The sequence below is a fragment of the Macrotis lagotis genome, chromosome 3, assembly GCF_037893015.1.
Source record: "Macrotis lagotis isolate mMagLag1 chromosome 3, bilby.v1.9.chrom.fasta, whole genome shotgun sequence".
Classification (NCBI taxonomy): domain Eukaryota; kingdom Metazoa; phylum Chordata; class Mammalia; order Peramelemorphia; family Peramelidae; genus Macrotis; species Macrotis lagotis.
The window spans coordinates 128,713,203-128,731,216 of record NC_133660.1 but is presented as its reverse complement, the minus strand read 5'-3'; the positions used below and the strand labels follow the sequence as shown (position 1 = coordinate 128,731,216).

Genomic DNA, 18,014 nt, shown 5'->3' with positions numbered 1-18,014 from the left:
CATGAAAGGCAGAATTTCTGTAAGCAGGAACAGAAAGAATTTTAGTTCGGACATAAGGAAGAATTCTCTGACAGCAAAGCCTGGAAGTTACCCAGAAGGGGAGTGGATGCTAAAGAATAGAATACAGTCTGTGGGAAAGGGGGTTTCTGGACAGGAAGACGTAGGACTCAATGGTCTCAGAGCACTCAGAACACTAAAGATTCTGTGATTTTGGCAGAACCTCATCTGCTTGCAATAGTTTAGGTGTGGTTCTTCCTACTGGAAGGATTAGATCTTTTTTAAGAGTCTTTCCTCTAGTTGTTCAGTGGTTTTTCAGTCATGTCAGACTCTTCATGATCACATTTGGGAATTTCTTGGCAAAGATATTGGAGTGATTTGCTATTTTCTTCTCCAGTTTACTTTATAGGTGAGGAGGCTGAGGCAAATAGAGCCAAGTAACTTGCCCAGGGTCACCCAGAGAGTGAGTGAGAGGGCCAAATTTACACTCCAGAAGATGAGTCTTCCTCAGTGCTCCATCCACTGCACCACTGAGCTGTTCTCCTATAAAAAGATAGTCTGGAATTCAATAGTTAAAGACTTTAAATGTCAGGGAAATTTATTTTTCAATCCTATAGGTAAATAGTAGCCACTAGAATAGGAAAAATGTGGTGAAAAGGTTTATTTGACAACTATTTAGAGGATAATTTGGTGAGGGGAAAAACTTGAAGCAAATAGAAAACTATCATAATATTCCAGGAAAAAGAGGATAAAGGACTTGATTTATGGAACTTGTTATATGGATGGGGTAGAAAGGAATTAATTTGATGGCTATCGTGGAGGTGGAATTTGATAAAACTTTGCACCTCACTGGCTATCTATGGTGAAGAACAGAAGAGTCAAGGTTGATTCTAAGGTTTTGAATCTAGCAAGGGTGACTGCAAGGATGTGGTGCCCTTAAAAGAAAAAGGGAAGGAAGTGAATGAAGAATAAATTTTTTAGTGAATGGCAAAGGTAATGAATTCTGTTTTGGATACACTGTGCTACCATCTGTGATTCTGTATCTCTAAATACTGGTGGAAATTCAGAAGTAATATGGATCATTTTTCAGTACTCCTCAAAATCGATGTTTTGGGAAAGCACAGAAGTTTCCCAGGGTGGTTTGTAAGCAGCAAAAATTGGAGATGCTTCACTAGGCTGCTCTGTTTTCAGCTATATATATTGCTAGTGTTTATTGGTTAATCAGTATGATAGAAAAGGAGAGTGACATCATTTATTCCAATATAATTCTGGTGTCATTATTCTAGAATAAGGGCAGTTGGTCAAAATCAGAGAATTTTGAATCAAATTTGGCAGATACACTGAATCATGGCTGGGATTTCCGCATATTGTCTTTTTCAATCAACATACTTTTAAGTTTCAGAAATAACCTCAAATGAAATTTAAAAAAAAACCAAGTAGACAAATTCATCTTATTTTACACACACACACACACACACACACACAGACACACACATACACACTTAAGAGAGGTCTTTGGAAGTCCACAGGATGGATAGAAAAACTGCTAATTAGACCATAAAGCTAAATATTAGAGACTTTGGTATTTCTAGTCATATTCTGAATTCTAGAACCATTTTTGTTATGAATGGTGATGTGGCAATGAAAATAACTCCCATTTCTATGGTACTTGTAAGTTTATAGGGCAGCTGGATAGAAACACAGGAAGTTTTGAAAATATAAACTACTCGCAAGAGAAAATATAAATTACCAGCAATTACTGGACCATATCCAATGGATTTTTGATTTGGAAGGAACTCAGGGCCCAGCTGGACTGAACTACACCTGAACAAGAATCCCCTCCATAATATCCCTGATGAGGGACTTCCAGTGTTTACTTCCCATTGCCACCTATTCCACTTTTAAACAATTTTACTCACTAATACATTTTCCATGATATCAAATGTAAGTTTGTCTCTTTGTATCTTCCAACTTCTGCTCCTAGTCTTGACCTCAAGCCAAGTAGAACAAGTGTAATCCCTTTTCCATGTGATAATTCTTTAAATACATGAAGAAAGCTATTACACTATCAGACAAATGTCTTCATTTGCTTTTGAAATACTACAAAGGTTTTTGGGGCCAAACATAGCTCTTTCTCTTTCTCTCCTTCCCTCCCTTTCTGTCTCTTCCCATTTCCCATGTTCTATATCTCTCTTCCTTCTCTTTATCACTCCTTTGTCTTGCTGTCTATTTTTCTTTCTCTTTCCCTCCTCTCTCTTTTTTCATTCCCCCTTTCTCATTCTGTTTCTTTCAATCTTTCCTTTTTATGTGTTTCTTTATTTCTCTCCCCCTCCTTCTTTCTTTCTTCTTTTTCTCTCTCCATTCCTCTCCCAATTTCTCCTTTTTCTCTACCTCTCTCTCTCTCTCTCTCTCTCTCTCCCATTTCCTATTCTTTCTCTCTGTCCCCCTCTCTGTCTTCCCCTCCCTCTCTCTCCTCTCCCCTTTCTCATTCTCTGTCTCTCTGTCTCTCTGTCTCTGTCTCTCTCTGTCTCTCTGTCTCTCTGTCTCTCTGTCTCTCTGTCTCTCTCTGTCTCTCTCTCTCTCTGTCTCTCTCTCTCTCTCTCTCTCTCTCTCTCTCTCTCTCTCTCTCTCTCTCTCTTCCTCACCATTCTTTTACTCCTCCACCTCCCCCCCATCTTTCTTGGGAGGCAACTTGGCATGATGGACAGAGTGAAGGACTCTGAGACAGGAAAATCTTGGGCTCACATCTCACCTCTGATATTTTACTAGCAACGAGACTCTGAACAAGTTATTTAACACCTCTGGTTCTCAGTTTTCTCATCTACAAAATGAAAGTGATGGATTAAAATGTTTGTAAAGGTTCATTTCCACCATCTTTTTTTTGCAAGGCAATGGGGTTAAGTGACTTGCCTAGGGTCACACAGCTAGATAATTATTAAGTGTCTAGTCTGGATTTGAACTTGGGTCTTCCTAACTCCAGGGCTGGCACTCTATCTAGCACTGCACCACCTACCTCCCCTAAAAAGGTTCATTTGACTCTAGATCTATGATTCCTTGTTAAAAATGCTTAGTACAGTGCCTGATATGTAGTAGGTACTATATTAATCCCATATTCCCTCCCTCCTACCAGGCCAGCTCCCTTCAATTTTTCTGATATCTCTATACATAAACACATATCTTATAGCCTTTTGGATTTGTAATTTCATGGCTATAGGCAATGACTAATGTGGAAACTCCATCCTCAGATGCAGACCAATGATTCATCTATGATCAATCTTAGGAGAATTGCCTGGGGTCTTTGAGAGCATCAATGACTCATACAGACTCATGAAAACAATATAAACTGCAGGCAGGAGTTGAACCCAGCTTTTCTTGATTGTAAGACATCCTTACTACCTCTCCGATAGAAATAAATAAATAAATAAATAAATAAATAAATGAATGAATATATATATATATATATATATATATATATATATATATATATATATATATATTTATATCATGTTGTTGTTGTTGGTCAGTTGTTTCCAATTCTTGGTGATCCTGTGGACCAAACTGTCTATGGGGTTTTCTTGGCAATGATACTTGAGTAGTTTGCCATTTCCTTCTCCAGTGAATTGAGGCAAAGAGAGGTTAAGTGACTTGCTCAGTATCACAAAGCCACCAAATGGTGGAGGCTGGATGTGAATTCAAGTCTTTCTAACTCCAGGTTTAGAGCACTATCCACTGAACAACCTGTCTGCTTCCATATCTCATGCAAACACACTACAGAATATTTTTCATACAGAAATTAGATATAACTGAAATATAAGCAGAGGAAATTCTTGACAATTGAGTTGTAAGGGTGTTTTTCTAAGGTGCACACATGGTGGGGGAGGGGCTTATATCTATATTTTCTACTGGTAATGGATTTTCCTCATGCAGACTCTATATTTACAACTACAGACGGACGATTTAGAGGTCTGCTTCTCCAGGGCCTGTCCAGTCTGTATTCACACAAGCTGATTTGTGTTGTGTATATAAACCATCAAGACCAGCACACAGCTGGCATGAAGGCAGCTGGGACATAGGAAGAAAAACCAGGATAAATGCATGTCATTACAATCGATCACTGCCCTTTGAGGCTTCAAGGCAGGCCCCCTCCTGCCCCCACCTCTTGCTCCACTCTCATCAAAGCTCTAAGAGAATCCAAGAGTTAACAGGATTTCTCCCATATCAGAGTTCCTATTTCATTAACATCATGGGGTGGTTTATCCTCCTTTCATATCACTGTCATCATTGGGAGTAAAGGGTGATGAGGGTAAGACTGGGGGAAAGGGGGAAGGTCAGGGAGGGAAAGATTGGTATCTGGGGCTCCCATCCTCATTATGGTCTGGCTTTTTTCAAACACTATCTTTTGTTTAACTCTCCTCTTTCTTGCACAACCCTGGGATCTGGGGCTTTGGCCTGTTGCCTGCCCTCATCTGTTCAGGAAGAATGTACATCTAACAGCTGGTGGCTCACTAGCCACCATTGTTTGTCGGTTAAAATTGACACGGTTCTGGAAAAATCTTTTTTTCCTCAGCTTGAAGCCAACTGGCTGGAGTCTCCTCAATGGGGGGGGGGGGGCACTGAACTTTTTGTGGATAATTGGAACTCGGGGGGGGGGGGCTTAGTCTGAGGGCAGAATGGAAACTAGACCATGCCTCCAATATCCTGGACACTGAAGAATCTGGCTTTTTTTTTCTTTTGACACTGAAGAATCTGCACCCAGATCTTTATTGAACATCTACAGAGTCTCGGAGCCATTCTCTCTCATCACTGCTGTGCTCCCCTCATATTGTTAGGAAGGCTGACTTTGGAAGTGGCTTGGAGGGTAGTATTCAGAATGGGCAAAGACAATGAAGTAACCTTAAAAGAAGTGGTTGAAATGCTTTCCCTTTGGGGTCGAACAGCTGATAGAAACACAGCAGATGTATTTACATTGGCAATTCCTGTTTTCCCTCACTTTGGGGAAACCTTCACCACTTGTACAAATAACACCAGAATAGGACTTAGTCTGATTCTCTGAGAGGTCAAATGACTTGCTTAGGGTCACACAGAAAGTAGCTAGTATTCTTGTCTCATCGTTAACAAGAAAAACAAGAATATTAATTGTACAAATGGTGTCTTGACTCTAAGGAATGATGATCCAAAAAAAGAACAGGAGTGATAAAAAGGCTCCTAATGAGAACAAAATGAGAGGAAAGATACCCTCAGACATAGGAGGCTCCTGTAGGGTTAACTCAAATAGTGTTACTCCTGTGACATCCCTCTCCTGGGGATGATTACAACGAAGAGAAGAAGAAAATTTCCAGGCAATGACCTATGATTCTTTTCCCCTTTGTGTTTGTGAGCAGGTAGAAAAAAAAAAGGAAGAGACTGGCATAGTGGGGGTGGGGAGTTGCTTACCGGGATGCCTAAGGCCTTAAGGATGTTCATCTTGCACATGGGACAGGTTCGATGGTCTAGCAGCCACGGGTCCACACAGGATTTGTGGAAAAGATGCCTGCAAGGAGAGTCATATAATTTTAGCACTGGCCATCATTCAATCCTTCCTATGTCCCCTATTTTACAATGAGGATCCTGAGATCCATCAAGGTGAACTTTCTAAAGTCACAATGGAAGAAATCATATCCAGGACTGGAGTCCCCATCTCCTTACTGCTTGTCTAGTGTTCTTTTTAGGCAGCTAGGTGGGGAGTGGAGCGAGTGTTGGACCTGCAATCATGAAGATTCATCTTTCTGAATTCAAATTCAAATTCAAATTTCAAACACTTCCTAACTGTGATCCTGGCCAAATTCAATGGCACAGTATGCCAGACCTGGAAACAAGAATATTCATCTTCATGAGTTTGAATACAGCCTCAGACATTTAAAAACTGTGGAACCCTGGGCAAATCTCTTAACCCAATTTTCCTCAGTTTCCTCATCTGTAAAATGAGCTAGAGAAAGAAATGGCAAACCACTCCAGTCTTTGTCAAGAAAATCTCAATTGAGGCCACAACGAGTTGGACATGACTGAAACAACTGAACAATAATAATATTTTTCCATGATACCAGGAATATATTTAGAGATTTATTTATCCTGGTCTAAGTGTGAGTACTTGTGTGTATGTTAAAGTATTCTCAGCTTTGCCTACCAAATTTCAGAAAATATGGGACATATGAAAAGAGGTAGGCTTCTTCCCTGCTCCCTTGCACAAAAATGTGAAAGCTTCCCAATATTAACAGAACAAATGTTAGTGAACAAATGTAAAAAGACAAGTATACACAATAACTTATTTTTTCATTGTGTATTTTCAACATTCATTTTTTGTAAGATGTTGATTTTCATTTTTACCTATTTCTTTGCCTTCCCTCCTCCTTCCACTTGACAGTGAGTAATCTGATATAGGTTATACATGGCCAAGTTAAACATATTTCTACATTAGTCATGTTGTGAAAGAGGAAAAAAACATGAAAAAGAAAAAAATGTAAAGCATCCAAAATAGGATGTGTGGTCTGAATTCAGATTCCATATTTCTTTCTCTGGCTGTCAATGGCATTTTCCATGACAATCCCAGTCTTAATTCATTTCCTAATCGTTAAAATGGGACTAATATTGGACTTCTCATCTTCCTGGGCTGATGTGAAGATCAATTGAGATAATTTGTTTAAAGTGCTTTGCATATTGCAAAGTGCTATGTCAGTTATTATTATTTTTTTTCTAAAATAGGACAGCTGCCTCTGTCATTGTCTCAAATTATAATACCAAAAAATTGGTAAATTCATATGTATGGTACTGGCAAGAGGCTATGAGGAATCAAAGAAGGGTGATTACTTTTGGTTGGGGTATCAGAGAAGGCTTCATGAAAAAGTAGAGTTCTTAAGCTAGACCTTAAAGATGGGTAGAAGGTTAAATTGCAGAGAGTGTTTTCTAGATGGAAAGAACTCTGTCAGCAATGACATAAAGGTAGAAAAGCTCAGAGTATACTTAAAAAGCATTCCCAAACGTTGCTTGATGGAAGCAGGATCAAGGAGAGGGAAAGTATGATGAGAAAAAGTAGTCTGGAGCCAAGTTGCAGAGGACCTTGAATGCCAGACTAAGTCTGTCTCTATTCAGTATTCAAAGGGAGTAAATCATCTGGCTAAAGTCTATAGAACAGAGTGGAGAGTGGGACCTAGTGGCATGTTGGTTAACTAGATGTCTCAGTGGCTTGAATGAGGGAGGACAAGTTTATGGAGGGCACAGAGAAAAAGTTACTGCAGAAGTAGAATCCATATATTTAACAACCAATTAGAAGTTAAAAGTTAGGGACGGGAGAGGTCAAAGGAGACTCTCATATTTCTAGCCTGAGTCACTAGGAAAATAAGGGATTATTAGTAAAGTCAGGGGACAATATTTTGGGGGAAGAAGGGGAAAGTTATGAAATCTGGTTCGGACATTCCCTTCCATCCAATGCAGATAACATTTATTAAGTACCAGGCACTGAAGATATAAAGATAGAAAAAAAGAGAAAAGAAGAATTGGTTCTCAAGAAACTTAAATTGTAATTAAGAGTACATTTTTTTTTGCATGTTGTCACCCACTTTTAAAGTAAGCTCCTTGAAGGTAGGGACTGACTTTTGTCTTTTTTTGTAGCCTCAGAATTTAGCTTAGTTCCTCAGCTTAAAAAAACAGTGATTGATTGAATGGATGGTAGGAGCAATTGGAGATGTAGGAACAGAAGTAGGAAGCTAGCTTCTGCCCCTTCTTTTTTTTATGGCACCATCCTGAGTCAGACCTTTATCCCTCTGTGGTTGGTCTACTACTGTAGCCTTCTAAATGATTACCCCCTTCCAGCCTTTTCCCTTTCCCATCCATCTTGCCCAATACTAGCAGATGAGTCTCCCTAAACATGTGTTGAAATTAAACCCCTGCTTAAAACTCCTTAATGGGTCCTCCTTTGCCTATTAAATCAAATACCATCTCTGCATGCATTGTCCTTATGTCATTTCCAGACTGTGGGAAGGAAGTCATTGTAGCAAAAGAAAACAAAGTCAACAGAAAAGATAAAACACATTATTATTATTCTAGTTCAAGAAGGTGCTGGAGCTAAATTGAACCTGATAAATATTAAATTTTCAACATGAGCATCTGATGCACCTCAGAAATCAGCAAATGTTACAAATTAGGGTTTGGTTTATTGTTCTATTGGCAGTCTAGACTTTAGAAAGTGAAGAAGAAAATGATGCAGAATAAACTAAAAAAACTAAGAATAAACTAATAAACTAAAAGAAAGAATAGTGTGTATTTTTGTCTCCCCCCCCCCTTTTACCCTGTGTCCCAGAGAGCCAGTTCTTAAAAATTTATCAACACATCCATGGTGGTTTTTAACATCTATACTGATTGCTAACAAGGCAAGGTCAAAAGATTGAAAGTTTTAAAGTGCAGTAGGGATGACCTAGTTCAGTTCCTTCTTTTTACATATGAGAAGACAAGCCCAGAGAGCCGAAGCACTACAAAGGTAGCAAGTAAATATCCCAGATAACAAGTGACACATTGCGAGTAAGCAGCAGAACCAGATCCCTCTAACTCCCAATATAGAGCTTAGTTACGACTCATGATCTTCACATACTATTTGTTGCCACACATTTGATTTTATGAATCAAATACTCTTAGAATCCCTTATGTTGAGTTGCAATCTTGATTCCTTACCCTGCCCCTAAACAGAGAAGCAAAAATCCAAGAGACTAAGATGGACGAACCCAAAGAGAAAATTAGGAAAGGAGGGAAAAGGAGAAGAAAATCAACCAATGAGAGACATTTGTTAAGCATCCATTGTTTCAGGCACTGAGATACAAAGATACAAATAAAAATCTCCTAGAGGGCAGTGTCTATACATTTTTTCCTTCCTTTGTATAGTTCCCGGAATACATCATTACTAATAAACATTGATAGCAGGCATTTTGACAAATGGCTATTTCAACAACTAGAAACATCATTTTCTTTCCTGAATATAGGAAAAGGTCATAAACTGCAATGGGAAACAAGAACATAGGAATATTGATTAAGGGAAACTAAGAGCCAATGAAGTTCTCTTTCCTTTTTCTGGTGAAAGGAGAGAGAAAGGGTGTCAAGATCTGTGATTTTTATCAATCTGAGGAAATATCCTTCAATGGAATATTTATCTTATTTATGGGCTTAGAGGAATTGCCAGGAACAATTATTAAATGATTTGCCATGCATGATTTTTGTTGTGATTCAATCTTTTCAGTTGTCTGTCTCTTCTTGACCTCATCTGGTGTTTTCTTGGCAAACAGCCTGGAGTGGTTTGCCTGTATCCTTCTGCACTCATTTTATAGATGAGGAAATTGAGGCAAACAGGGTTAAGCGACTTGCCCAGGGTCACATAACTAGTAAATGTCTGAGATCAGATTTGAACTCAGGAAATCGAGTCTTCTTGACTCCAGGTCAGGTACTCTATCTATCTGGGCTGCACTACCTAGTTGCTCCTAATCATATCACCCATGATCACACATCAGTTATAGGCGAGAGACAATATTTGAACTCAGGTCTTCTTGGATTTTAAGACTACACCACTAGGCCACTTTGTTTCTACTTTTATATACAAATATATTTTCAAATATGCATTCAAATATATTCAATGTATTTCTCTACTTTTAGGTCAATGGAACATTAAAGACCTTAGAGAAGAACCAGACTTTTACAAACATTAAATAAAGCTAATCATAATTATATATTTATTCATACATATATATATGTGTGTGTGCATAGAATCTTCATGTAAAAGCATACATATGTATACACATGTTTGAATATGCACATATAAGGTTGAGTTTTTCCTTAGAAACTTGTGGGGAGGAGGTATATCTTGCCTAGACTGGAAGCACAGCGGCTACTCAAGGACCTGATCCCACTACTGATCAGTATGAACCACTGATCTGCTCCATTTCCACTTCTAACCTGAGTCAATTTGACCTTCATCAAGCAGCCTGGTGGCCCCTCATTCCCAGGGGTACTCATCAATATGGTAACCTGACTTGAATGCACACATCTGATTGGCTTTACCAAACTGGTAGCTGGCCTGAGAGTGGACACTTGATTGGTTTTCAATCTGCCCCCTGCCCCTCATATGTAGTTCTGAACTCCTGATCTAAAGACATCCACCAGCCTTGGCATATGCTGCAACATCTGGTTATATATTAGTTTTAAAATCAAATAATTTGGACAATGTGAGAATTTGTTTGCTGAACTATCCATGTTTTTATGAATATTTTCTTTTTTAAAAATAGGTTTTTGGGGTGGAGCGGTGAGAGAACTAATAACTTCTTGTAAAAATAAGTAAATTGATTTTTTTATTATTTTGTTTTTTCTCAGTTATATGCAAAAACAACTTTCAACACTTTTAAAGTTGTGAGTTGTATATTCTCTCACTCACTCCTCCCCCAAGACCCCTCATTGAGAAAGTAAGTTAAAGTAAATTAATTTTAGAAGAAATTTTAGGGGACAGTTAGGTGGCACAGTGGATAGAACACCAGCCCTGGAGTCAGAAGGACTTGAGTTCAAATCCAGCTTCAGACACTTAATAATTACCTAGCTGTGTGATCTTAGGCAAGTCACTTAACCTCATTGTTTTAAATATTTTTAAAAAAGAAATTTAAAAAAGAAAAATAAATAAAAGCAACTAATGCAAAATTTGTTTTACAACTTGATGGATTTTTATATCCTTGGGCTTTTAAAAATATTTTCCTGGTTCACCTATACTTTCTTATGCTATAATCTTACCCTCTTTCATAATATGTCTCTCCTCTCCCATTTCCTCTCTTTTACATTACAGGTGGAGAGAGGGTATTTGTTTTCCAGTCTCCTTGGCTTGTCCAAGTCTGCTGGTATCTGCCTCCATTAGAGACCTTGTTACTAGAGTTGAAAAGAAGACAATTTATCCTCCCTTTGTCATTGGCTCACGCTGCTTTCTGTCCCTAAGGCAATACATCTAATAAAGTATAGCAGTCACACTGACACGTCCACATTGGTGCCTAGAGAGAAGCAACACAAATGCAGCCTTTCCCAAGTGGAATGCTATCTAAGTTGGTCTACTTTAAATTGGTAGTGCTCTTAAGGGTCCTTTAAGCAACTATTTTCATTGGTGTTCTATACAGCACAGGGGAATTTTTTTTTAATTAACAAAAACCTTTTCACAGTGTCTCTGGGTTGGAGTACAATGACTCTTTATGACCATGTTGGAAAAAATGAAGTGATGCGATTTCTCTCAAGTCTATTTTAGAATTCATAGGAGCATGGTCTATAGAGCTGGAAGGGACTTTTAAGGTCTTCTAGTCCAGTCCCCTCATAACATAGATGATAAAACAAAGGCTAAGAGAACTGATATGATTGACCCAAGATCAGAAAGACAAAAATTAAGTGGAAGAAGCTTGATCCCAGTTTTCTGGATTCGGATTTCAGCATCCTTTCCAAGGTACTACTATGTTGCTTCCTACCTCCAGTCTGAGAGCTGAATTCATGTCAATAAGATTCTGTCTCCCCACCATGAATTTTTGCCACTTGGGCAGGAAATCAAGACTATCAAATGTAATTCAATTCAACCTGACAAACTTCTATTAAGTATCTCCCATGGGCAGAGTATTGCAGATAAAAATGCAGAAATAAGACAGTCTATTTTTAGGGAACTTACTCTCTCCTAGGGCAAGGGTGGGAATATACATGTATATATACATATATATATATATATATATATATATATACATATATATATATCATAAGGACAACTAAGGACTTTTGAAGGAAAATTGACAAGGGGGAGGCAAGGAAAGCTTCATGAATAAATGACCACTTAAGCTTCATCCTCAAGAGGACAAGATGTCCAAGGGATAAATGAGGGAGGAATTCATTCCAGATGAGGAAAATGTCATGGGGCTCTGAATACCAATTTATTGACAGTAGAATTATAGCTAGGAGTAGTAGTAATAATAGTAATTTTTATACAGTGCTGTAAAGCTTGTAACAGGTTTTTTTTAGGTTTTTGCAAGGTAGTGGGGTTAATGACTTGCCCAAGGTCACACAGCTAGGTAATTATTAAGTGTCTGAGACCTCATTTGAACACAGGTCCTCCTGACTCCAGGGCCAGTTCTCTATTCACTGCACCACCTAGCTTCCCCCATAACATGTTTTACATACATTATCCTTCCTTCCTTCATTCTTTTCCCTTCTATTCTCTTTCTTTTTCTTTCACTCCTTTTATTCCCTTTCCTCTCTCCTTACTGCATTCCTTCCATTCCTTCATTCCTTCTTTAAGGGTATCAGAATTTATAAAAATATTTTATTGGTACTTATTCAATAAAAGACCAGGATTATAGCCAGGTAGGAGATATTTGACCTGATTTTGGTAAAGAGTCTTTCTCTCCTCTTTTCCATAGGAAATTAAAAGTTTTAGAATTGAGAAGCTAGGAGACCTTGAATCTAAGAGCTCTTGGAAAATTGTTGGGAAGCTATCTCTTGCAATAATGATGCCTGAACAATTAGCTACTAGAAATTAGTTGGAAAGTCACATAGACTCTTTAGACCTAAGAGAGAAAGAAAGAGAAAGAGAAAGAAAATTTTGATACAGACATAAGCCTCAGTGACCAGGAAACATTAAAATATTAGATTTAATTCTAAAAGGATTTAGTAGATGTGGATGGTTTTGCTCTGAGATCTTTTTTCATGTGGGGAAAAGAATCTTCTTTTAGAGTGATATTCCAATTTCAGGCAAGGCTTGGTCTGTAAGACCAGGCAACTCTCAGGAGTCAATCAACTCAAACTTATGCCTTATTTTTGAACCATATTTCCTGTTTAACGAAACTTGCATTATCTCTATGAAATGTGGGATACCCAAAAGCCTGTCTATCCTTTTCCCCCTTCTCTCCTAAATATTTTAATACATATTCTTTTTCTTTACATGACAATCTCTATTCCCATGACACCTACTATGTTAACTTCTCTCATTAGCAGAAGGTCTAAAAGCTAGGTCTTCTTATATAGTAGCTGTGAGGAATGTAGGGTGTTGGTTTTCACAGGGTGTGGGGGGGTCCCTTTGAAATTCATTACAAAAGAGGAATGGCCCCAACCAATCACAAAACTGGGAAAGATGACAAATCCAAGATTAGAAGAAACTAGTTCTTAACCCATCAAGAGTTACCTAGAGATCTTGACCTAAGGCAACTGAGTTTGCGCAATTAGGTAATTGAATATTATCCCACACACCCTCTGTGACTATTGGCGTTCATCAGCATACCATGTGTTGTATGATGGGGGAGGATCATATTAGGGGCATGTCATGGGATGGACAGACCTTTTAGATTGTAACTCAAACTCTGAGAGCCTATGAAAATCTAAGAGGGAGGGAGAAGAGTTTCTGAAGACTATAAATTACCTGATGTTCAAATGTTACCTCATGCCTCATGCTAGGTGAGTTACCCTTATCCTGCAGGATTTGTGAATAAAAATCTATGATTTTCTCTCATTCTAGCAGGTTTTTCTTTCATTCATTTATATCAGTAGCCACAACTGAACATGTAATACATTTGTAGGTGGACTCATAGGTGTTATATATAAGCTTATATAAATCCCCAATCTTTTAAAAAATCATCTGTGAAGCATTTCGTAGAGTTCATAGAATTTAAGAGCTTGGTGGAGTCCTCTGAATCCCCCAGTACAGCTCCCTCATCATGTAGGAAAGGAACCTAGTTGGATGAAGTTTCACAGAAATAGGTAATGTAACCTGAGAGAAGTTCCTTCTGGAAGTCATTGGTTGTTGGGAAATAGCATGACCATTTTGGGAAGTGCTAGCTGGAGTGGACAACAGATGCATCTGCCAAGACATCAAATAGCATAGATATTAAATGGTTCCTGCATCCTCAAGCCTTTATTTCTATATACATTCCTATTTTTGGAAATAGTCTTGTGTCTTTGATCAGATGCATCCTCTGATCACAGTGGCAGAGAGGGAGACAGTGATAACTAGACAATGATACTAAGGTCTAATAGTGTAAAAGGTATTGTACAAAAAGAGATACAACAGATTTAAATCACAGTCACTGATTTTCTTTGCTGGGGGCTTCAATGAAGACTTGAATGGAATCTGAAGAACTGGGTTCTTGAAGAACCCTTAGAGAAACATTCCTATTTCTTCTGTCTTAATTTTGTCTCCCTTGTACCCCCATAGCTCTTCCTAGGATGAGTAAATTGAAAGGCATAAGTTTAGTGCACTCTGGGATTGCCCTAAATCTTCCACAGTTTACTTATAAATTAAAAGTACTCCAGCCAGACCAATTTTAACTTTTTTTGTTTTTCTCCTTCAGGTTTCCCCTTCTCTCCTCCTTTCCATCTCCTCCTCTCTTACTATAAGCTGACAGTGAGATCTTGCCCAAGAACACCAATCGTAACCTTTTGTAATACTATGCTCATTTTCCTAATTCTTTTCAGCATGTGAATGTTTACTAAATATATATATATTTATTAAATATAATATAAATATAAAATAAAATTAAATATATTGTTAAAATAATTATTAAAATATTATTTAAAAAAGGAAATGTATGCTAGAAATAAAAGATAAGCTGGTCACATAGTGAGGATGAGAGATGAGAAGTGGACATCCCATAGGCTCCACTAGTATCTTTAGGGTGTCAGGAGAAATGAAGGCTATTAGGATTCTGGGCATAACTCTGGTAGCAAACTAATGGAAGGGCATGGATAAGAAATGAACAAAATGAGCAGATGGAGAAGGGTTGTGGTCTTCATTGTGGAAGAGAGCTCTCAGATCCATTTAAATTATTGAGAATAAGACAAGACTTGACAGGGAACTCAGACCATCTAGCCTAAGCTCCACGAAACAGGCCAGGGAATTTTAAAACTTTATGCAAAAAATTGCATCTTTATTTTCACTCTGCTCAAACTAAAAGTTAACATTTCCTACAATTATAATTGAAAAATAATAAACATTTCTCTGAGGAGGGGTCCATAGGCTTAATCAGCTCACCAAAGGGGGTCCATGACATTCAAAAGGCTATTCCTTTATCTAATACTCATTTTACAAATAAGACTCAATGAAATTTAGAGACTTGTCCAAGGTCCTTTTTAGGACCTTGATGCAACATATATATATATATATATATATATATATATATATATATATATATATATATATATATATTTTAGCACTGAATGAAGAAATTTGAGCAGAACCATGCTAAACTGTTCCCTAGCATGCTCTCTATGGTTCTATTGAATGGACTGCTCCTCACATGTAATATTCCATCTTGTGGCTCTCAGCATTTGTTCAAGCTGTGACCCTCATGCCTGAAAAGCACTTCCCCACCTCTGCCTCTCCAGATACCCTAAGCTCTTTCAATGTTCCATTTAAATGTGACCTTTTATTCCTACTCCCCTCCTCTTCCAGGGAATTACCTTGCTTTATTTTGTTTCTAGTTTATATTTATACATGTGCATTTTTTATCCAAGAATAAGCTTCTGGAAAACAAGGACTGTGTATTTTTGTCTTTGCATTTCTAGCACCTTTAAATGATTGTTGACTGATTGATAATAGGTATCTCTGTGCTATCGGAATCTGTATGGATGGTCTGGCTTTGGTGTTGCTTAGCTACATCTATTTAAAGTTATGTACACATGAACTTTGCAGTCTCAGTGACAATGTATTAGATACTAATTTTCATATAAATACTTAACTTGTTCAGATTAAGCCAGCTTCTGAGATGGTGGTTGTAGAGATTGTGACTGGATCTTGTCCTGATTAGTAAGACAATGCACTGCTGAGTATGCTTGCTCACTTTTCCCTCACTGGTCCTCACTCTGAACACACTGGGCTTCCAGCTTTTTAGGGAAGAACTGGAATTTATTTATCTGTTCCTTGAACTGGATGATCCCCATCTGCTACAAGCTAGGATGCATTCCTTTCTTATCTCAGAATTCTTTACTTTTCAAGATTTGCTCAAGGGGCACCTTCTCTGTAAAGACACCTGTTATCTCCTCAACTTTTCTCTCTTCCCTTTCTTTGTATTGTACTTTTTTTGTATAGGTATCCTCAGAAGAATGTAAATTCCTTTAGGGAAGGAATTGTTTGTTTGATAGTGGACAGAGGCCTGACCATGGAGTCAGGAGGACCTGAGTTCAAATTTGACTTCAGACACTTATTAGCTATATGACACAGGTTAAACCTCTTTGCCTCTGTTTCCTCATCTGTAAACTGGGAACAATAATAGAGCCTATCTCTTAAGGTTGTTGTGATTATTAAACAAGATAATAATTGTGAAGAACTTAGGAAAAGTGCTGGCATACAGAAAAGACTATATAAATGTTAACTATTATTATTAGTTGGCATATTATTTGTCTTTGAATTCAAAGTATCTCCCATAAAAATGCACTTAGTAAATTTTTATTGAACTTACTGAATTTCAAATACAGTCAGCAGGGTTATACTTCTGAAAACTCTCCTGAATTACACCCTTATAACTTAACTGGTTACAAATTACTCTCTTGGGTTTAGAATAGGGATGGAGATGAGAAATATATTAGACTCAGTATAATTTTCTTAACTCTTAGGATCTAAAATTAGAAGGGACCCAGGAGGATAGCTAGTACAAACTGAGATTCAGGTTAAAATAACTTTGCCCAGGGTTACACAGGTAGGAAGTATCAGAGCCAGTATTCAAAGCCAGATCATCAGATAACACATAAAATTGTTCTTTCCACTAAACCAAGATGCCTCTCTGGCCTTTGGCTATGGCTATAAAAATAGCTGTTAAAAAAAAAAAAACTTAAAAGCTAAAAAAAAGTAGGGAGATTTCATTAGCTGACATTAAGATCAATTCATTTTTCTTCTATTCTAGAGGAAATAAATGAATGACTGAATATGAAGGCATTTACTTTATGATCCAGCTACATTGCTTTTCCTTACACAGAGCACTCTATTTCTTAACTCTGAAATATTGTCCCCTTTCAGTTCCTCCTCATGATTTCTTTGGCTTCCTTTAATAAAGTCTCAGCTCAAAAGTCACCTTGGGAAAAATACAGAAAGGCTTTTCTGGTCTTCCCCTTCTCCCCCCCCCCCAACTCATTCAATGACTTCCACTTGAGCTGCATATATGTATATATTTTTCATGTAGATAGTAATTTTCATGTCCCTGTTGGATCTTGTTGGGAGTAGGGACAAAACCTTTCTTTGCTTCCTCAGCACTTGGGACCATATCTGATATAGTGTATTACTGTTTAGTAGTTTTTTTTCAGTCACATCCAACCATTTGTGATCCCCTTTGGAGTTTTTTGGCAAAAATACTGGAGTGGTTTGCCATTTCCTTTTCTAACTAATTTTACAGATGAGGAAACTGAGGCAAACAGGATTAAGTGAATTGCCAGGGGTCATATGGCTGGTATCTGAGGCTAGATCTGAACTCAGACCTTCCTGACTTCCAAGTCCATCCCTCTATTCCCCCAAGCACCCTAGCAGCTTACCCAATATTTGTTGACTGACTGGTTTATTTATTAAGCAGTGTGTTAGACGTTGTGCTAAACTGGAGATCAGACTATACAAGTGAAACCAGTTCCTGCCCATTTTAATAGAAGACAACACATACTGGGGATTACTGATAGCCAGAGAAGGATATTTAGGTTTGGAGTACCAAAGACATAGAGAGTACTGAAACAAGAAAGTACATGGACAACATACTTATACAGCAACAATGAGAGAGCAAGATTTTAGAACTTGAGTGGGGGAGGTGTTGAACAGGGATTGAGGCAGAATGGAGTATGGTGGTTGGTGAAAGGAAAGTTTGGAAGTGAAGAGAACCATGATCCTATGGAATAAAAGTTTCAAGGGAAAAAAGGCTGTTACTTCCTTCTTTCTATTTTGTCTTACTTCTTTAGACTCAAATAGAGGGAGATTATGTCCTTAGAATTCAACACTGATCTAATTATATCATTTGGCTTGGACACCAACA

The 18,014-nt window shown here is 37.9% G+C and overlaps 1 protein-coding gene across 3 annotated transcripts in view; it reads right to left on the bottom strand.

Moving 5' to 3' along the window:
* Nucleotides 1–18,014, bottom strand: part of RNF150 (ring finger protein 150) — a 329,973-nt gene that overhangs the window by 66,223 nt on the left and 245,736 nt on the right. For all 3 annotated transcript variants that reach the window (XM_074229254.1, XM_074229255.1, XM_074229256.1), the window contains one exon: nucleotides 5,431–5,527. In XM_074229254.1, the coding sequence (XP_074085355.1) occupies nucleotides 5,431–5,527 (97 nt within the window). The remainder of the gene's footprint in view (nucleotides 1–5,430; nucleotides 5,528–18,014) is intronic.